General features: G+C 34.0%; 1 protein-coding gene across 6 annotated transcripts in view; it reads right to left on the minus strand.

The window, feature by feature from the left end:
• LOC149780068 (uncharacterized) overlaps positions 1-10,235 on the minus strand; it is a 314,560-nt gene extending 304,325 nt beyond the window's left edge. For 3 of the 6 annotated variants that reach the window (XM_089936824.1, XM_089936825.1, XM_089936826.1), the window contains exons 1-2: positions 9,893-10,233; positions 9,714-9,746 (exon numbers count right to left, since the gene is read on the minus strand). In XM_089936824.1, the coding sequence (XP_089792950.1) occupies positions 9,714-9,746; positions 9,893-9,917 (58 nt within the window). In that variant the 5' untranslated portion in view covers positions 9,918-10,233. Of the gene's footprint in view, positions 1-9,713; positions 9,747-9,892 lie in introns of all 6 variants that reach the window. The other 3 variants (XM_089936823.1, XM_089936822.1, XM_089936827.1) reach the window with 3 other exon arrangements.
• Between the last annotated feature and the right edge of the window lie 8,358 nt (positions 10,236-18,593).

Raw genomic sequence — 18,593 nt, forward strand, 5'->3', positions numbered from 1 at the left:
ACTAGGGACCAGCAATTTAATTTTCTGGGGCAGAAAACCACCACCACCACCAATAATTAAATGGCTAGTACCTTACAGTTGATGAATTTGCTACGTGTATATTAACTGTTGCAATCTAACAGCTGTAACTAAAGTGGGACGAATAAGCTTACAGTCTAGTTGATACTGTGAAAGACATCATGCTGACATTTAAGAGCCTATTGATAAAAATATGAAGTGTTGATCCTGAAACTTACAATTTTAATAAGCAGGGAAACTTTAAGCAAGATGACAACACCCAGTCAAGATGACAACACCCAGTCAAGATATTTATCAGAAAGGGCCAGTAAACAATAAATACACTTACTCCGCAAATGGGAAAATATTCAGTGGACTTCAGAAATTAAGTATAATGCTGATAGAAAACCAAAGCACTCCTGAAAATTGTATGATGATTCACAGTCATTCAAAGGAATACATATATGTACTTATCGCATTCACGTGACTGATACAACCGACTTGTAAACAAAAATGATAATTTTTAAAAAACTATTCTGTCCTGAATAATAAAAACACACCGTGAATATCATTAAAGTTGTAACAAGATTTCTCGGGAATTTCTATACATTCCTTACTGATGGAAACTACTGATGTAGTGGTACAGAGAGAAAGTGCAACTGTATGTACCACAGGGAAAAATACCACAGTAAACTGGCATACCAGTAGTACAGCATAATCCTAGCAAAACTGTGTGACATTGTGTTTTAAGAGCACAAACACAAACAAGAGACTCTGGAGAAAAAATATAAGACACTCCAATAACAGATGTTGATCAACAATACATTTATGTACTTTGTGAAGTTTAAGCAAGTCAATCTTCCAGGTTAGAAATTGCATCAGCAGAGTAAATTTACAGAAAGAACATATCCAAAGCAAAACATTTACTGTAGATGCAATCTGTGGATTACTTATTTAAACTATGTGGATTATTATTTCTGAGTAAAATGAACTGAGAATGATAGGAAAATAAAGTAACATTAATTAGATTAAATGGTTCCCCTTCCATTATATCAATGCAACTAAGATAGGATTCTCCCAGGCATCACCACCATGAAGGCAGGATTCCCCACCCTCACCCCACCATTGGCACTATTATGACCAACATTAGAAAAGGATTCCCCCAACTAACAACACCTTTTAAAACGGACTTTCCCATACCATCACCACCATTACCCCCACTAATTATAATAGGGACTATACACACTTATTTTTGTACAAATATTTCTTGAATACATCAAAATAACTATTCTCTGAAATCCTGAAATATATGCATGCTTTTTGCTGCTTGAATCCATAAAAACAACCAAATGGGAGGGAGTCCCTAGAAAGCACATAGTTTCATGGCATTTGAGAAGAGTCAGATTTTCACATAAAATCAAATTACCATTCAATTTGTTATATAAATATTTGTCTGAAATGCTAATATGTGAAAACAACAAAAAAAAAACATTGTTTGTACACTACATAATTTTCAATAAATTTATTTGGAATTTATGGAAAAAAGTGGCAAATAATAATACTAATTGGCAGAGAAAAACACTTTGCTGTTGTTCATTGAGGTCAATGACTATACACACTCAAATATAAGTCTGATACCACAGCAAAGTGCATAGATCTAGATCTGCCATCACATAATTCATGGGCAGATATGGATCTATGCAGTTTGTTAGGATTTTGTAAGTTAAAAAAAAAACAAAACATTATGCAATTGTAGATTAGGGTCTACATACATCATAAGATTATGGTCTACATATATCAGTAGGTTAGGGTCCACATACATCAATAGATTAGGGTCTACATACATCAGTAGATTAGGGTCTACATCAACTGGACCTGATTTGTATACAAGTATATACAGTACACAATCATGGAAAAATTGCTTAGTTGTGTATTTTATGAGAAAGTAGCTGTGATAAATAGTTTAAAACAAACATACAATCTCATGGAAATGTGTGTTAACATTTTTTTTTTCATTTTGAGAAAAGACATCTGTCAGGAAATAGTTAAGACAAGGATGAGACTTCCTATACCCATCAATAACACAGGTAACTAAAAATCATGGTAGTATATATGGGAATATATATATATATATATATATATATATATATATATATATATATATATATATATATATATATATATATATATATATATATATCCTATTAGTATATGATATATATTCTATTTTGCAATTTTTCATCTTCAGATTTTCTCTATGTGTAGAAGAGCCTTTTGATTGCACCTTTAGTACTGCCAATATTTCTTCCCGAATTTGCATAATTAATATAAATAATGCAATTTCATGTCTTCCGATTTCATGAGAGTGACTTTATGTGCAATTTTTAGTATTACACACATTAACATTACTAGCTATGTCTTGCTGTTTGTAAATTTCCTCTCTGTAACTAACAGTTAACAGCGTTATGTATGATACTGGTAACCCTTTAACATCTCTAAAGTTAACAAGTAATACAGTGAAAGTTAGAAGTAAGTTGTTAGAGCAAAGCAAAGTTGCAATAGAATAATGTGCTATTAACAAATTAACCCCTGGAGCTTTTTGTCATTTTTGCCTGAAAATCGAGTAGGAAACACATTTTGAAAGCTATTTCTGAACAGACTCAAAAACACCAAATCCCTGGTCATCTTTTAATAACATACTACCTAGTTGTGTTAAAAACATCGTTTTTCATTGGATATTTGACTCGTGCATGAGCAGAAAGGTAAAAGTTCTTTTTTGTTTTTTTTTTGCTAAACGGAGCCATTATTTTTGTATGGAGACCACTCTTTATTCCAAATGCCCATCTTATCCTACTTTTTGCAAAGGCTCATCTATCTGTTTGCAGTTCATACCGGTTTGCCTTAGATCTGAGATCCAAAAGTCTAAAATCCGAACACAAAATCGGATTCTGACCACGGGCGAATTTTGGGTAAAAAAGTCGGGTCCAAAAAATGAGGTTTTTCTATCTGTATTTTGTAGAGCAACTTGATATTCCAGATTATTTGGTATCATTGTGTTAAGATAACAGAGTGTACTGGTCTGGTATCTTACACATTCTAAGAAGGGGGGGGGGCTGATATATAGATCTGGTCTGCTGTCTCATCAGCAATATTGAATCTGATGACAAGTAAGACACAAGAAACACTTCTTTCTTTTGTTACTATAAAGAAATAATTCTTCACCTTCAATATTCCTTAATAATTCTGGCATATATGCATCTTGGGTTTTCTTATTTGTGTTATTGTTCCTTTGTTTAAAGGCCCAGTTTTAAAACTGTCAAATTTAAGCTACCAGGAAAATTGAAAAAAGATGTATTTTTTAAATGTTCCAGTCCCTTCCCCAATCCAACTGATAACATTGATCTCTCTGACATAACGGAAAGCCAAGGACAGGTATTAGGTCATGTTTAAGCAATCTTTCGATTCACTTATAAATTTCAATTTTAATTCAGAACATATTGTTTCTAACATCAACTCTATAACACAACATGCAATGTTTTATCAGACAGAATACTAAATATAAGTTGACTGGAAATTCCACTGACTCACAGAAAACAAATTTTCTAGCGTCTGATCTCAATTTGAGACTGCCAGAATAGTAGACCTGACCATAGAGACGAAAACCTAATTATGGGTGTAATCAATTAATCAACATTTCTTTCAGGCATGAAAAACTGTAGAATCTGAAGAAATATTTATTAAAAAATGGCACAGTTAATTTACAAATAAAATTATTAAATCATATACACAAATTAAAAGTTTGCCAGATAACATCTAACCCTATAGGCTGCATTCTTCTTTAATCTGTAGGTGACTGTGGCATGATTTCTTTGTTTCTATTACACATAAAGCAGCGTAACCAATATTTACAAGTCGAAGACCAATTTTCTCTGAAAGTCCACGTAATATTATCTATCATGCTGACTTTATGAGCTAATCAAATACATTCACTTACTGATTGATATAAAGGCACTTTTATCGAAGCCTATGACCTGGTCTGATAGTGTCGTTGATGTAGTTTTCTTAATACATATTTGTGTGAAATGAAATCTTGCTGCGGGTATACATCTGAAAGAAAGAATGCAGTGGTTGTGTGCCCAAAATGTGCATCAATGCTAACCTTGTACATGACTACATAAAGGTTCAAATGTTACAGGTCACTTCTGTTGCAAGGTCAGCATTTGACCACTTTACAATCCTGACCAATATCAACAGATTTCAATATAGAGATGCTGAGACAGACAATATCTAAACAATCAATTATTCTAACTGAGAACACCTTTGTTAATCTTGAAGCATCAAAAGTCAAGATAACCAGCATAGGGCTCAGCTCCTGTGGGCATCCAGACTATCAAATTAGACAAATCTTTCAGACTAAATCAGTCTACTGATGAATTTTAATAACTTACTTCCAGTGCTTTCAATGTATTCTCTAACTGTACAGTAATGTTGATTCAAATGTAGACCTTCATAGCAAACTAGAGGAAAGATGAGCAATTTGTTCATATAAATAAATAAATTTACCTGCATTTTTCACACATAAAACACACCCCCATTATGGAAATAAGTCTATAGTAAAATAAATAACTGGTCAGAAAATAGAGCAAGTACAATGATTGATAAACATGCAAAAGTCATCTTCTAATGATGTTCATGATATGTAGCTAATTCAGTGATGGACACACAGAAAACTTGGGCAATGGCATAATAAGCCACAAAACTTAGTATCTACCAGTAGTAGTTCTTTGCATATCAACTAGCCCATGTGTAAGCAAACTGAGATAATCCACTGTAGTACACTACTAATATAATTAACAATTTTACTCAACATTTCATCCACTAAACATATTAAGAGATGACATGTACTATCAAAACAGCTGCAGATTTTTTTTTACTGTAACCTATTTTAGCTGTTACCATAAATTAAATATACAGCAACTGTGATGAAGCAAAACAGGAAAAGCTTTAAATATTTTATGCGGTATTTATTAATATTTCATCGCTACTGTAATCATCTGATATGTAAATATGCATAAATTGAGGCTTAAAGTGTCTACTATCAACATTATAAATTCTGAGCTTTCTACATTTACTTTCCCCTTATTATCACCTACTTGGCCTCGTCATGGCTGGAGACAGAAGTAAATTTACCCAAATATTAAAATCCAACATGGACCCTGGCTTTGAGATAAATCCTGCATACCATTTTTTTCTGAACTGTCAGCAAATTAGATACAAACTTTTCCAAGAAGCAAAATTGTGAAGGAAATGCAATGGCAGCCACACAAAAACTCAACCTACATTCACCAAAAAACCACACCAGACAAAATCTGGTTAAATTCTAAAATCTGACCAGTATGGTAACCTGATTGTACATTTACTATTGGTTATTGATCAATGTGATTGCAAGTGATATGGGTCAATGGCAGGGTAGATACTAAGGAATACAAATAATTACACCATTAGACTGGACTACTCAATTTTCTAGGTCTATAAACACACCACATCTTTTTTTCTCAAGGAGATGAACAATCCAAAAACGTTGAGATATTAACGATCAACCCACAGCACCTGTTTAACAACAAGACATACTCAGCACTGAAGACATCTCTCTTAGTCTATGGTCTTTCAAACCATTTAAAATTCTACTGCACAAACAGAATTGCTTACAACACATTGGCGCAATGGAGTTGATGCTTTAGTTAGTGTACAGCATAATATCTTGCATACAGAAGCACCTAAATAATCATAATGTTTGTGAACCTCATATTTTTGCCTTCACACAAGTTTGATCTAAAAACACAAGACCACAACACTGATGGTTTTGACTAACGCATTGCCAGCAATCATCTTGCAGATACAACATACGTAATTTGTGTGTGGTTCTTCTGTTTTATGGATTCACACTGTTGTGAAGCAAATTAAAAAGTTCTAGTACTTTTTATAAAGTTTTAATAGTATTTCATTTGAATTTGAATCATCTGATATTTTAAAAATGCACAAATGTAGTTTTAAAGTGACATTTGATCATTAATCACAACATTTTCACAAGCCTTTATAAGAAGCATTTCAAGTGATCACAGTCATATCATGTGAAACAAAAAACTAGAGGTTATTAGTTCAAAACACAGGAAAGGAACTACCTATATATTTTAATGTACCCATCTTATGTGATTTGACAATATGACTGCAAAATAAATCATTTAAAAAAAATTTCTTTCTTGAAATTCTCTATTGTTTATCAGGGTCACACAAAGTGGGCAACTAAGTCACCTGAAAAATTAAACTTTGCCTTCTTCTGTTAAGAAAGTGAAAACAACATAGCCTTGTGATTTTTCCAACAAACAATGACTGACAGTAGTTTATGACATTGAGATGCTCCCTCACTGTAGCCATTAGGTTCGGCCAGTGTTGTGTTGTAGCCCAAAGTGAAATGTATTTATGCACCTACAAACTCTTCGACTTCACAGGCGTTTGTTTTTATAGCTAACTTACCATTAACCCTTTCCCGAGCAAGATATCGCTGCTTGATTTCCTGAATTTAGGCCTACTGTACTATTTGATGATGAAAATATACCAACTTCCATTTTGAAATTTAAACATCAATATGTAAATAGTAATTTCTTTTTATATGAATATAAATCAGTGAAGAGCACTTTCTAATTTAATTTTTTCTTTAAATGAAGATTTCAAATGCAATGTTTGCATTATTTTCAATATAAAATCAATATAAAATCAGTTTGAAACCATAAGTGAGCCTCTAATGGTGGACCTTGCTGCATCTATGAAATAACTTCATTAGATTGTCTGTTGACATAAATAACTGGGAAAATAGATTAAAGAAAATATATTATTCAATGGAAACAAAGTCTGAATATTATATGATAGAAGATTTGGTCTAAATATTTAATCATGTAAGTCAGAAACATATGGGACAATGCTATGTTGTGGAATTTTAAAAAAATGATGCAAGTTCAATGCCATTTTCTGACATCATGTTTATGAAAATATGAACAAGATAGTGAAGCAAATTCTATTTAACCAATGCATGTTGTTATTTCCAGTACATAGGCAAATAAACCATAAAATCACAGTCCTATCAATGGATTGTTCTAATAAAGCTAGAAAGTTAGTGGTTATATTAAGAAAATCCCTCTTTCACAAACAGATACACTCACATGTTATGCAGGGTGCCATTGTGTTCTTGGTTGTGTTGATTCAGTTGGAAAAAAGATACTGACAATAATGTTTCACTGTGTTGTCTATGAATAGTTACAGTAATGTTTTATCGGCAACAGCGAAATTATGATGAACAGTATTTGAAGTCCTTGTGCATTCACCTGTATGTGTACATGTTACAGGGGTTATTTCAAAGTATTTTAGAAATCTTTTAAAGTGAAATTCTATACAAAACTTTCAGAAAATAAATAAAAAATTAAGGGATATTTTATTAAGCATTTTGATTTTACTATACTCTAATCTCAATACTCCTATCAGTTAAAATTAATTACGGTGTATAATTTCTGCTGAGCTGTTAAAGTCATATGACCATGTATCTCAATCCAAACATACATGTATGACTACAAGTATGAATAGAATGGGTATGAATCAGTGTTTCCCTTTTACCCACATTTGCACTTCAGAGACCCCCAAATTTTTAATTTGACCCCAAGTTTTGATACCAAAGTTTTATTTTTACTATGTCTGACCCCCAGTTTCGACACAAAGGAGATTTTTGACTCTTAGTCTTTCACCCCTATGGGATACACTGATATGAATATAATAATTTTTGTACACATACAAAATGAATTGATAGTAAACATATAACATACATGATTCAACTTGAACTTGAAAATAAATTATTGCTTAAAACTAATGTTAAATGCATACTCAGAAATAGAGGACATAATTAAAATTGAGATAAGAGAACAGACAGACACACAGACATATATATATATATATATATATATATATATATATATATATATATAGTTTCTTGCTATGCAACCACTTCTCCCTGTTTAGCTCCCACTTCCTGTTCTGTCCAAAAGAAGGTCACTTATTACAAGAATTCAAGTCTTGCTTCACCTTTGTTTATACAACTATCACAATTATACAACACTGAATTTCATATTTTACATGATTAATTAATACACACTATGAATACACAGACTTCACTTCACTAGGACCATTCATAAACTAAATGATATATCTAAAAGCTTCATGAAATCCATAAAATATGAAGTGCAATTCTTATTTAAATGTTTAACTTTCTGCAGCCACTTCTATTTTGCCAACTGCACCATATTCAGGCCAAAGAGAATAGCCATTTCACATTGATGCTGTAACAGCAAATTAAATAGTAAAGTGCTGAAACACATGTGTCAATTTAAACACCAATCTCATACAACTGATGAGTGTTTTTCAAGTATTTTAAAACTAGTACATGACATAGATATGTTCCTTTTTTCTTATCTTAATATACATAATATGAAAATTAAATCAAGATTATTTTCATCCTAATCACAGATCTCTAGATTTGAATAGAGCAACAACATATAAATCTTCAATGACACTCAATATAAACACAATATTACAGAACAATAAGTTTAAAACTTGGCATAAATAAACTTACACCATTGTATATGTTCTGCACATGTAATTTAATAATGAATATGTGGTTTCTAAACATATTCACAGTCTATGAAGGGAGTCAATTTTGCATTTATATGCTAAACTGTGAAATTCATATCACTCTAGTACTGAAGTGTATTTCGACATTGTATAATTGATTTACCCTTCCAAGTTACTTAAAAAAATGCATCACCAAAATTATAAATGACAACTGAAAACATAGACAGAAGGTCAGTTATTTTGAGTAGGTAAATGAATGCAATTTACTGTCTGATTCTTAAGTATAGCAGACAATGGTAGATGCAGAAATTCCTGTACAAATTGGCCATTTTTTCAAGCTCATGTGGGTATGTTTTGGCAAACCACCAAATGCAAAACTGATACAATATTATGTTTACTAGTTCAACATGTGTAGTCAGAAAATGTATGCAAGAAATAAATCTAAAATGTGACACCCATAATACTGTGCACAAAATTACCTAATGGCTGATTTATACTGGATTTTTCATCTTGACCACCATAAATCATACTTGAAACTGAAATTGCCTTTCATTTTGATAGCTAAAAATGACTCAACCCTCATGCTGTCAAGGTATTTAATTTGTCAATTTTAATGTGATCAAATACTTTGCTCTCTCTAAAAACAACTTTATGGGTAAACCTGTTAAACAATGCTGAAATGAGCTGTGAAATATGTAAAGTATGTATTAAACAGATCCCGACAGGTAAAAAAATAACAAGCACATTTTCAAGTCCTGTGCAGAGTCAGAGATTTTAAATTCTGTGGTCTCATCTAAATCTGATAGGTCACATATGTGAAGTGGCAACCACTTTTATTGCATGACTAAACACAAGTCCTAAGATTTGCGCAGCCTCAAGTACGAATGTGCTTTGCAAACCCTGTTTGCAGTAGGTGCACCGACTGCATTTGATCTAGTAGATTATCTAAGACGTTCTGCAATGTACCCCGGTGAGTTTGTTGATATTCAACAAGCAACTATGATGTAATCAACTGCCATGAGAGAAAACACAAGCGTACTTACCATTTGCAACGACTGTATTATACAACAGTAATCCTGAAATTGAAACAGAAGCAATTAAGTACAATATAAACGAAAACATCAATGATATATTTTTCAACAGGAAGTTAGTTTTTTCAAACCGGAAGTTAGACTCAAATGCCGAAGATGAAAAGGGGCCCTATTGTTCAGGCCCGACTTACCAAAAAGGCCGAAACAAACAAGCATGTCTGGCTAAACAGAGACTCTCCCAATAATCAGGGAACATGCACAGAGTCTCAATTTGCTGTTTGGCACTCATATATGCTGGTGACATTGACAATATTCGCTACTACCGTATCAAGTGTAGATCCGCCATCACATAGTATATTTCTGGCCAACTGCGCAAAGAGTCGTCTGCGCAGCTCCAAATTCCCGGCCGTCTGAAGGTTAGCAAGCAGACAGTACACCGTCTGTTTAACATACGGTAAAGTCTAGAAAAAGTTAGCACTTTGTTACATGCTACTCAAATATAAAATTTCGATTTAGAGACGAGACTGATTAGTTCAGTAGTCTGATTTTGTCTCACGTGAGTTGGCATTGTTGTGTTGGAGCAGAAGAGTCATGTTTCGAGATTTTATTTATAGCCGATTCATATCTACGGAATACACATACTGTGTATACACACATTTTGATCGGTCTCGCCAGACAGGCGGTTGACCCGACCTCATTCTGGATAAATGCACAAGTTCAATATAGATAGAGAGACGATAACAAGTTTGCTCACACTTGGTATTTGTTCAGGTATACACCACCAGACTTAAGCCTACATTTTTGATAAACGAACGCAGTTGAAATTAAAATATGTAGGTGGCAGAAAGCCATCCCCAGTCTATTAAATTTTACGGATACCATTTAAAAAAAAAACACAAAAACAGAACAGTTCGTGAGTTAATGTAATTTTATCTGAAACTACTGTTTTAGTCCCAGATTGTATGCTGGTCTGTTACTCGAGAAGCTAAGTACATGACGTTGCATGTTTGTAAAAATTATGTTCATAAACATGCAAGCAAACTAATTTATAATTGGAGGTGGGAGAATGAACAGCTTTCCACGGGCATGAATAGCTTTGCACGGAAGAAATCCGCAGAGGTGAGGCCTAAGTGGCGGCATACATGTTTCCGTCTTTTGAATCAAGTCGCATCGTGCTGCAAAATGTTTATAATCACGCAAAGACTAACAATATTAATCTAATAGATACTATCATAGGTATTGACACGTAACTTGCCGAGTTTCCTTTTAAATAAAATGTATACATCGCATGGTATATCGGTGATACAGCATAAATTATATATATATATATATATATATATTATTCATATACCATACAAATACATATTGTTGCATTTTCAACGCAGATAAGAATGATTACAAGCAGCTGTGTATTGACGGAATAAATGAACTCGGCACAATCCTGTCCAGTGTATCCGCTACAAAATGCAATTCTTAACTTTTTGGCGAGTAATTGCAGTCTCCTTTGCAAACTGATAAGTTGCTTCTCTTAGTTTTTTTAACTTCTACTTATATCGATTGAAAGACACTTATGATTTAAACAAGAAAGATGGTTTTAATGAAGAAATTGGAGCACTACAAACACCTCATGATTAACTACTTGAACATAGAACGCGCTTTCACATACCGACTAGCATATTGAAACGTGTTGAAAATATAAACAAAACTAAATGAGAACCAGCAATAGGTATTTCAAAGATTTAAATGTATTTACATTTCATCTAAGTCGTTATTATGATTTAATTAACATTGTTCACGACCATACAATTATTTTTATCCTTCATTTCTAACTTTCCCCGTTCTGTTGCTTCGTGTCACTACATTTTGCCATCAATCATAGATATAAAAACATCGTCGCATAGCACGTGAAAATACGCCGGGCTCGTTTTTTTATATATAAAAAAAAAACAAAAAAAAAACGGATTTTCGCATGTATCTTTCGTTTTTACAAAGGTCCAGAGAGATGGGGGGGGGGGGCATTGATCATCTCTGGTTTTCTTTACTGGTCGAAGAGTCTGCTGTCTTAGCAACCCACGCTGTGACACGGAAAGGTTGAGGAAGAGTTACGGTAGAGCGGCCTTTGGACATTTCAGTATTAAATAATGTTTTAGGCCCATGTTAATAAGTGTTATACAACATGAAGAGATAAAAACAAAGCGTTAATAGATTACAGTATGTGTATTCCTCCTTAGAAATAAATGTACGGTACAAGCCTGGTCATCCTGTTGCCACTTTGTATCATTGGTATTCCGAACATTTTATTAAAATCCCATGGGACGTAACGTTACTAGGTCCCATGTTCATGTGGGTTACTTGGTGCAACTTCAGTTTTCTCTTTTTCTCTCACTCCACATACTTCCCTGTAATCTCTCCCGTGTGTGTGTGTGTGTATGTGTGTGTGTGTGTGTGTGTGATTTTTAACATAGCTATAATAAAAAAAATGTCATGTCACTACAATGTATGCAGTGTGGCAGTTTATAGTGATGTATAAGCACTGGGGCATGATGCCGCAGACATGTCGCATTATGTTCCACCCAGTCACATTATCCTGATACCAGACCGACCAGTCCTAACACCAGCCTCTTAATGCTGAACGCCAAGCCAGCCGGCTAGTAGTACCATTGTTACAAGTCTTTGGTATTACTCGGTCAGGATTCGAACCCGAGACCTCCCGAGAAAGGGGGAGAAGCAGAGGGGATTTCGATGAAAATATGCACCGTGTTTAATTCAGTTAGAAGACGGAATTTATGAACATTTATTTCGTTATTTCATTACAACGCTAATAATCAATCAGTGCAAATTCATCACAAATTTAGAGAATATAGAAACGATAGCCTACTATTAAAATATAACCTAATGTTAAAACAATATTTATATATGCGCTATGGGTGGGGGTGGATCACATGTTAATATATATATATATATATATATATATATATATATATATATATATATATATATATATATATATATATATATATATATATATAGTATGTACGCTGTATCAGTGATATACTACGAGATGTATTCATTTTAAATTAAAAGGAAACTCGGCAAATCTCGTTTCCTTTTAATGAAAAATTTATACAACGAGTGGTTTATCATTGATACAGCTACCATACTATGCATATATTTTATTTATATCACATACAAATACATATTTTTGCCATTTGAACCGAGTTAGATTGACGAGAGGCAACTTGTGTTGACTGGGTGAATGAACTCACATCCCTACCGAGCGTGTTCGCTGCAAAAATAGTTCTGTCTTTTTGTGCCTATTCACAATCAGCTTTTCATATTGATAAGTTCATTATTTTCATTTTTGAGTTTCTATTTTTATTCACATCGATTAAATCCATGTAAGTTACACTTATGATTTATACATGAAAGATGGTTTGAATGAAGAAAGTAGAGCACTAGGCCTACAGACACATTGATTCTTGAATACAGAACGCTCATCAATGCATTGACGTACACGCTCAATTAACGTGGAATATAATATCTTTAAAGTTGATCTAAGTCATTATTCTGCTTTAATTAACATTACTGCCGACCATAAATCTCTCTCTCTCTCTCTCTCTCTCTGGTCGGTTTGCCTTAACATTTACCATCATTCTTCATAGGTTCAGAGACGTTGTGGTAATTACATGAGCGAAAATCCCCAGTTCTTGTCTTTTCATAGATTTTCGCCCTTATCTTGATACGATGGTCAATAGAGAGAGAGAGAGAGAGAGAGAGAGAAAGAGAGAAGCGGCCTTTGTATATTTTCATATTTAATTATTATTGATCGATTTTTAGAACCTTATAATAGGTTTAAGAAACAACAACAACATCAACAAAGCCTTAAATACATTACATATGTGTTCCACGTAACCAAGACATTTACCTTACTGCGTCGACCGTCAGTTGCAACTTTATATCATTGATTAGAGGCCGTCCATTTAGTACGTACACATGGAAGGAGGGTTTAACCCAAATGCATACGCTTGCGTATGGGGGGGGGGGGAGGGTATACTGATAATATACGTACGCATAGGAAACGGGGTGGGTGAAACCTCGATAATGATTTGTCTAATACATAACCTGTTCGACTGAGTCGGCGTTTGAATTTTAGCGGACACTAAACAAACTTTTTAAAGTCACGCAGCTTATTTCTTTGATGCAGCCAGACGTTCAACGTCGGTGGGTTATCTGTTTCATTAAACACGTTAATATTATTAATCCTTGATTATTTCTGTGTGGATTAAATCTAAGCCGTTCTGTAGAATTCGGGTGGGTGGGTGTCAAGTGCACTTACTCAGGTGGGGTGTGTGTAAAAATGTACGCATGTGTACATGGGGAGGGGTCAAGCTTTGCCAGAGTTTTGCGTATGTACGAAATGGATGACTCCTTTTATAAACACTTTAGTTAGGTCCAAAGGGAAGTGTAAAACACCGTTATGAAGAACGATATTAAATGTTACTTGGTGCAGTTTTAGTTTCAAGGTGTTTTATCCAGCGCAATTTATTTTTCTCTCATTCCAGATTTCTGCATGTTTTGTCCCTTGTGCATGAGAGGGGAGGGGAAAACGGAATAGAAGGTATTGAGATTAAATTGTGTACCACGTTAAATTCATTTAGAAAATGGGATTATTATTACTTTTTATCGTTATTTTCATACCTCACTAATGATTAATTAGTGGAAATTCATCACTGATCTGTAGGAAAAGACCCAACAGCACACAGTTCCAAGAATGTTTATGTATGCGTATTATTGCGCCATGGGCGGATCACAGTTTGATATACCAATATAATTGCTTTATACCAAGACCTTACTATCATATATATATATATATATATATATATATATATATATATATATATATATATATATATATGTGTGTGTGTGTGTGTGTGTGTGTGTGTGTGTTTACTTTTACCACACCTTCACTACAATAGAGATTTATACACGAGAAGAATCTCACCTGTTATGCCGATGGTGTCATTTATTTATTGTGCATATTGCAGCGAAAGCTGATTTTATTTACCAGTTGTTCATTTGCATTATAAAGTTGCTTTTCTCATATGACCAACTTACCACTTTTTTTTCTTCGGCAATTTTTCTGAAATGCTCAGCGCTAAATATTGAGCAACTATTTGCCTTGAGTGTTTTCAGCACCATCCTCGTTTTATGATAGTTGCCATATTTTTAGTGCAGATTTGTGGAACTAAGCAATGTTGTTGTTCTCATTGACAACTTTTACAGGTCAGTACCCTATGACTTTTTTACAGGTCAGTACCCTATCACTTCATAACATGTACGAAGAAGATGTTCAAAGAAGTGTGTGTGTGTGTGTGTGTGTGTGTGTGTGTGTGTGTGTGATTTGGATTTTTAACATAGCTTTAAAAAAAATCAGTCATATCTCTACCATGTCTGCAGTGTGACAGTTTATAGTGATGTCTAGCACGGGGACATAATGCCACAGACATGTAGCACGATGTCACACTAGGCCGACCAATCATTTAATGCTGAGCGCCTAGCGAGGCAGCTGTTAGTACAATTTTTATAAGTCTTTGGTATGACTCGTCCGGGATTCTAACCCGCGACCTCCCGCATCCCAGGCGGACGCTCTAACCACTAGGCCACAGGAGCGTTAGATGTTCAATGAAACTAGAAAAATAGTGATGGCTGACTCTCCGTTCGGCTCATGGGATTTCTTCATAAGATCTAGAAATTACGGAGAGGGTGTTGAAGTCAGTTGTGAACTATATAAGTCATTGATTATTCACATGAGTGTGACGTTACGGGTTGTTATGTCGTCACTGTGGTAGGTGTGTTATGGTTTGGGTGGGGTGCTCCTAATATTTCATTTAAATTATTATAGAAGTCACACCCATGTTCGATTTTGATTGGAAGTTAAATTAGTGAAAGATAGATGTAAATCTCTGAGCCTCCAGTCAGCAATGCCGACGGTTAAATGACTGAATATACAAAAAAAAGTGAAATTCAACGAATAACAATTTAATGACAATCAATAGTCAAATGATCAAAATTTCCCAAGTACTTTCCTTCCGCTCGACCCTGTGATAGCTCATTGCATCATTTGATTTGTAGTGTGAAGATAGCTTTCCACCTGTCCTTGTATTCTACTCATCTATGTATTCCTCTCTCCTATTCCTCCAATTCCTTCTCCTCCTCCTCCCGCCCGACTTTCTCCAAATTCCTTCTCGTCTCGACTTCTCTATACTCCTCCTCCTTCTCCACTTTCTCCTCCTCGACTCCTTTTCCTCCTCCTCCTCGGCTCTCTCCCCCGACTAGACTTGTCGACTCCGACTGCTCTGCTAGTCTCACTTCCGTCTTCCCTCTATGGTGGCGCTATACAGTTTCGCATTTTGCATAGGGTTAGGAATTTAAAGAAAAAGAATGTCCCCGGCTTTCCTCACTGGTTATACTGGCTATTTAAAAAAGACCTTGTATATCTTAGGTATAATGCAAAGAACCTTTAATTCCCTTTATTTTGGTGTATGATTGATGGGTGTACTATGGGTTATAGAGTATACAGCTTGGCCTTACTTCAAATGTGCACCTTTCAAAAAAGTGCTAGCTCTACTTGGTCATTTTCACTTCCTGAACTTCAGAGGTCAATTGTATAAAAAAGAGCCGATAACTTTTTTTACATTTTATATATTTGGTAATTCATTCATTGCACTTTCAGAAGCTGGTATTGTCTAGTCTGGCAAAATTCATTTTCCCTATTTTAATAGCTGCTATGTATAGTGTACTTTAGACTAATTCAGACTGATTTTTTAACACAAGGGAGCAGTCATTTTAGTTAGCAGTGTGCTTAAATCATGTAAAATTTCCAAAAGTACAATATCCAAAAGAAATATCATCCACATTACATTAATGTAGCATAGAGGTATGCAAACATTCTCTCCACTGTGCATGTTTTAAATGCGAACTACTTCACCTTACATACGTCACTCTCTCAAAAGTACATATTATCTGGTGAGCGCCACCATAAAGAAGATGTAGGTATTATTTTTTTATGATTTAATTATGTTTATATGGCTGAAACATTTAAGTCGCAAGCATCAAAACAATCCTTATGAATAATTCTCCTGCCTTTTTCCCCACAGAACAGTATTTATGAGTGTCAGAGTCTCTAACAAGTCCAGCCTACCCCCCCCCCATGATAAAAGTGAGCTATTTTAAGAATGCACATTACATTTTGTAAACATAGCAACCAATGTTATGCTGAATGATAGGAACATGAAACTAGCCAGAATTATTTCTGAGATATCAACAATGAATTTTACAATTAGAAAAGGGAGGTAACTCATCAGCTTCATAAAGGTCAAAGGTCAAAGTGTAAAATATTTGCCTATTGTTTAATATGGAAGAAGCAAATTCACTTTCTCATCATTTATTTTTTATTTCATTGCAAATAAATGAAAAGAAACATTTTCACCATATATTTCTGTCACTTATTGCAACAGTTTTAAATTTAAGTTGACTCTGTTCCTATATTCTAAGTCTTCTAATTTCCCCATAATTAAGGTCACTACTCACACAAACATACCTCATGGCAAATTATGTAAGCAAGAGAAAAACGATCATAATTAGCTTATTTTCATGCTTAAATGCAATATGAATGTACCATTTTATTCAGAACATCATACATAATTCTATGAAAATAAAAAAAAATAATTGCAAACATTTTTTTATTTTCTTTAAGGTGGCGCTATACAGTTTCGCATTTTGCATAGGGTTAGGAATTTAAAGAAAAAGAATGTCCCCGGCTTTCCTCACTGGTTATACTGGCTATTTAAAAAAGACCTTGTATATCTTAGGTATAATGCAAAGAACCTTTAATTCCCTTTATTTTGGTGTATGATTGATGGGTGTACTATGGGTTATAGAGTATACAGCTTGGCCTTACTTCAAATGTGCACCTTTCAAAAAAGTGCTAGCTCTACTTGGTCATTTTCACTTCCTGAACTTCAGAGGTCAATTGTATAAAAAAGAGCCGATAACTTTTTTTACATTTTATATATTTGGTAATTCATTCATTGCACTTTCAGAAGCTGGTATTGTCTAGTCTGGCAAAATTCATTTTCCCTATTTTAATAGCTGCTATGTATAGTGTACTTTAGACTAATTCAGACTGATTTTTTAACACAAGGGAGCAGTCATTTTAGTTAGCAGTGTGCTTAAATCATGTAAAATTTCCAAAAGTACAATATCCAAAAGAAATATCATCCACATTACATTAATGTAGCATAGAGGTATGCAAACATTCTCTCCACTGTGCATGTTTTAAATGCGAACTACTTCACCTTACATACGTCACTCTCTCAAAAGTACATATTATCTGGTGAGCGCCACCATAAAGAAGATGTAGGTATTATTTTTTTATGATTTAATTATGTTTATATGGCTGAAACATTTAAGTCGCAAGCATCAAAACAATCCTTATGAATAATTCTCCTGCCTTTTTCCCCACAGAACAGTATTTATGAGTGTCAGAGTCTCTAACAAGTCCAGCCTACCCCCCCCCCATGATAAAAGTGAGCTATTTTAAGAATGCACATTACATTTTGTAAACATAGCAACCAATGTTATGCTGAATGATAGGAACATGAAACTAGCCAGAATTATTTCTGAGATATCAACAATGAATTTTACAATTAGAAAAGGGAGGTAACTCATCAGCTTCATAAAGGTCAAAGGTCAAAGTGTAAAATATTTGCCTATTGTTTAATATGGAAGAAGCAAATTCACTTTCTCATCATTTATTTTTTATTTCATTGCAAATAAATGAAAAGAAACATTTTCACCATATATTTCTGTCACTTATTGCAACAGTTTTAA

The sequence above is a fragment of the Sinohyriopsis cumingii genome, chromosome 16 (assembly GCF_028554795.1).
Source record: "Sinohyriopsis cumingii isolate HCF-2022 chromosome 16, ASM2855479v2, whole genome shotgun sequence".
In the NCBI taxonomy this organism is placed as follows: domain Eukaryota; kingdom Metazoa; phylum Mollusca; class Bivalvia; order Unionida; family Unionidae; genus Sinohyriopsis; species Sinohyriopsis cumingii.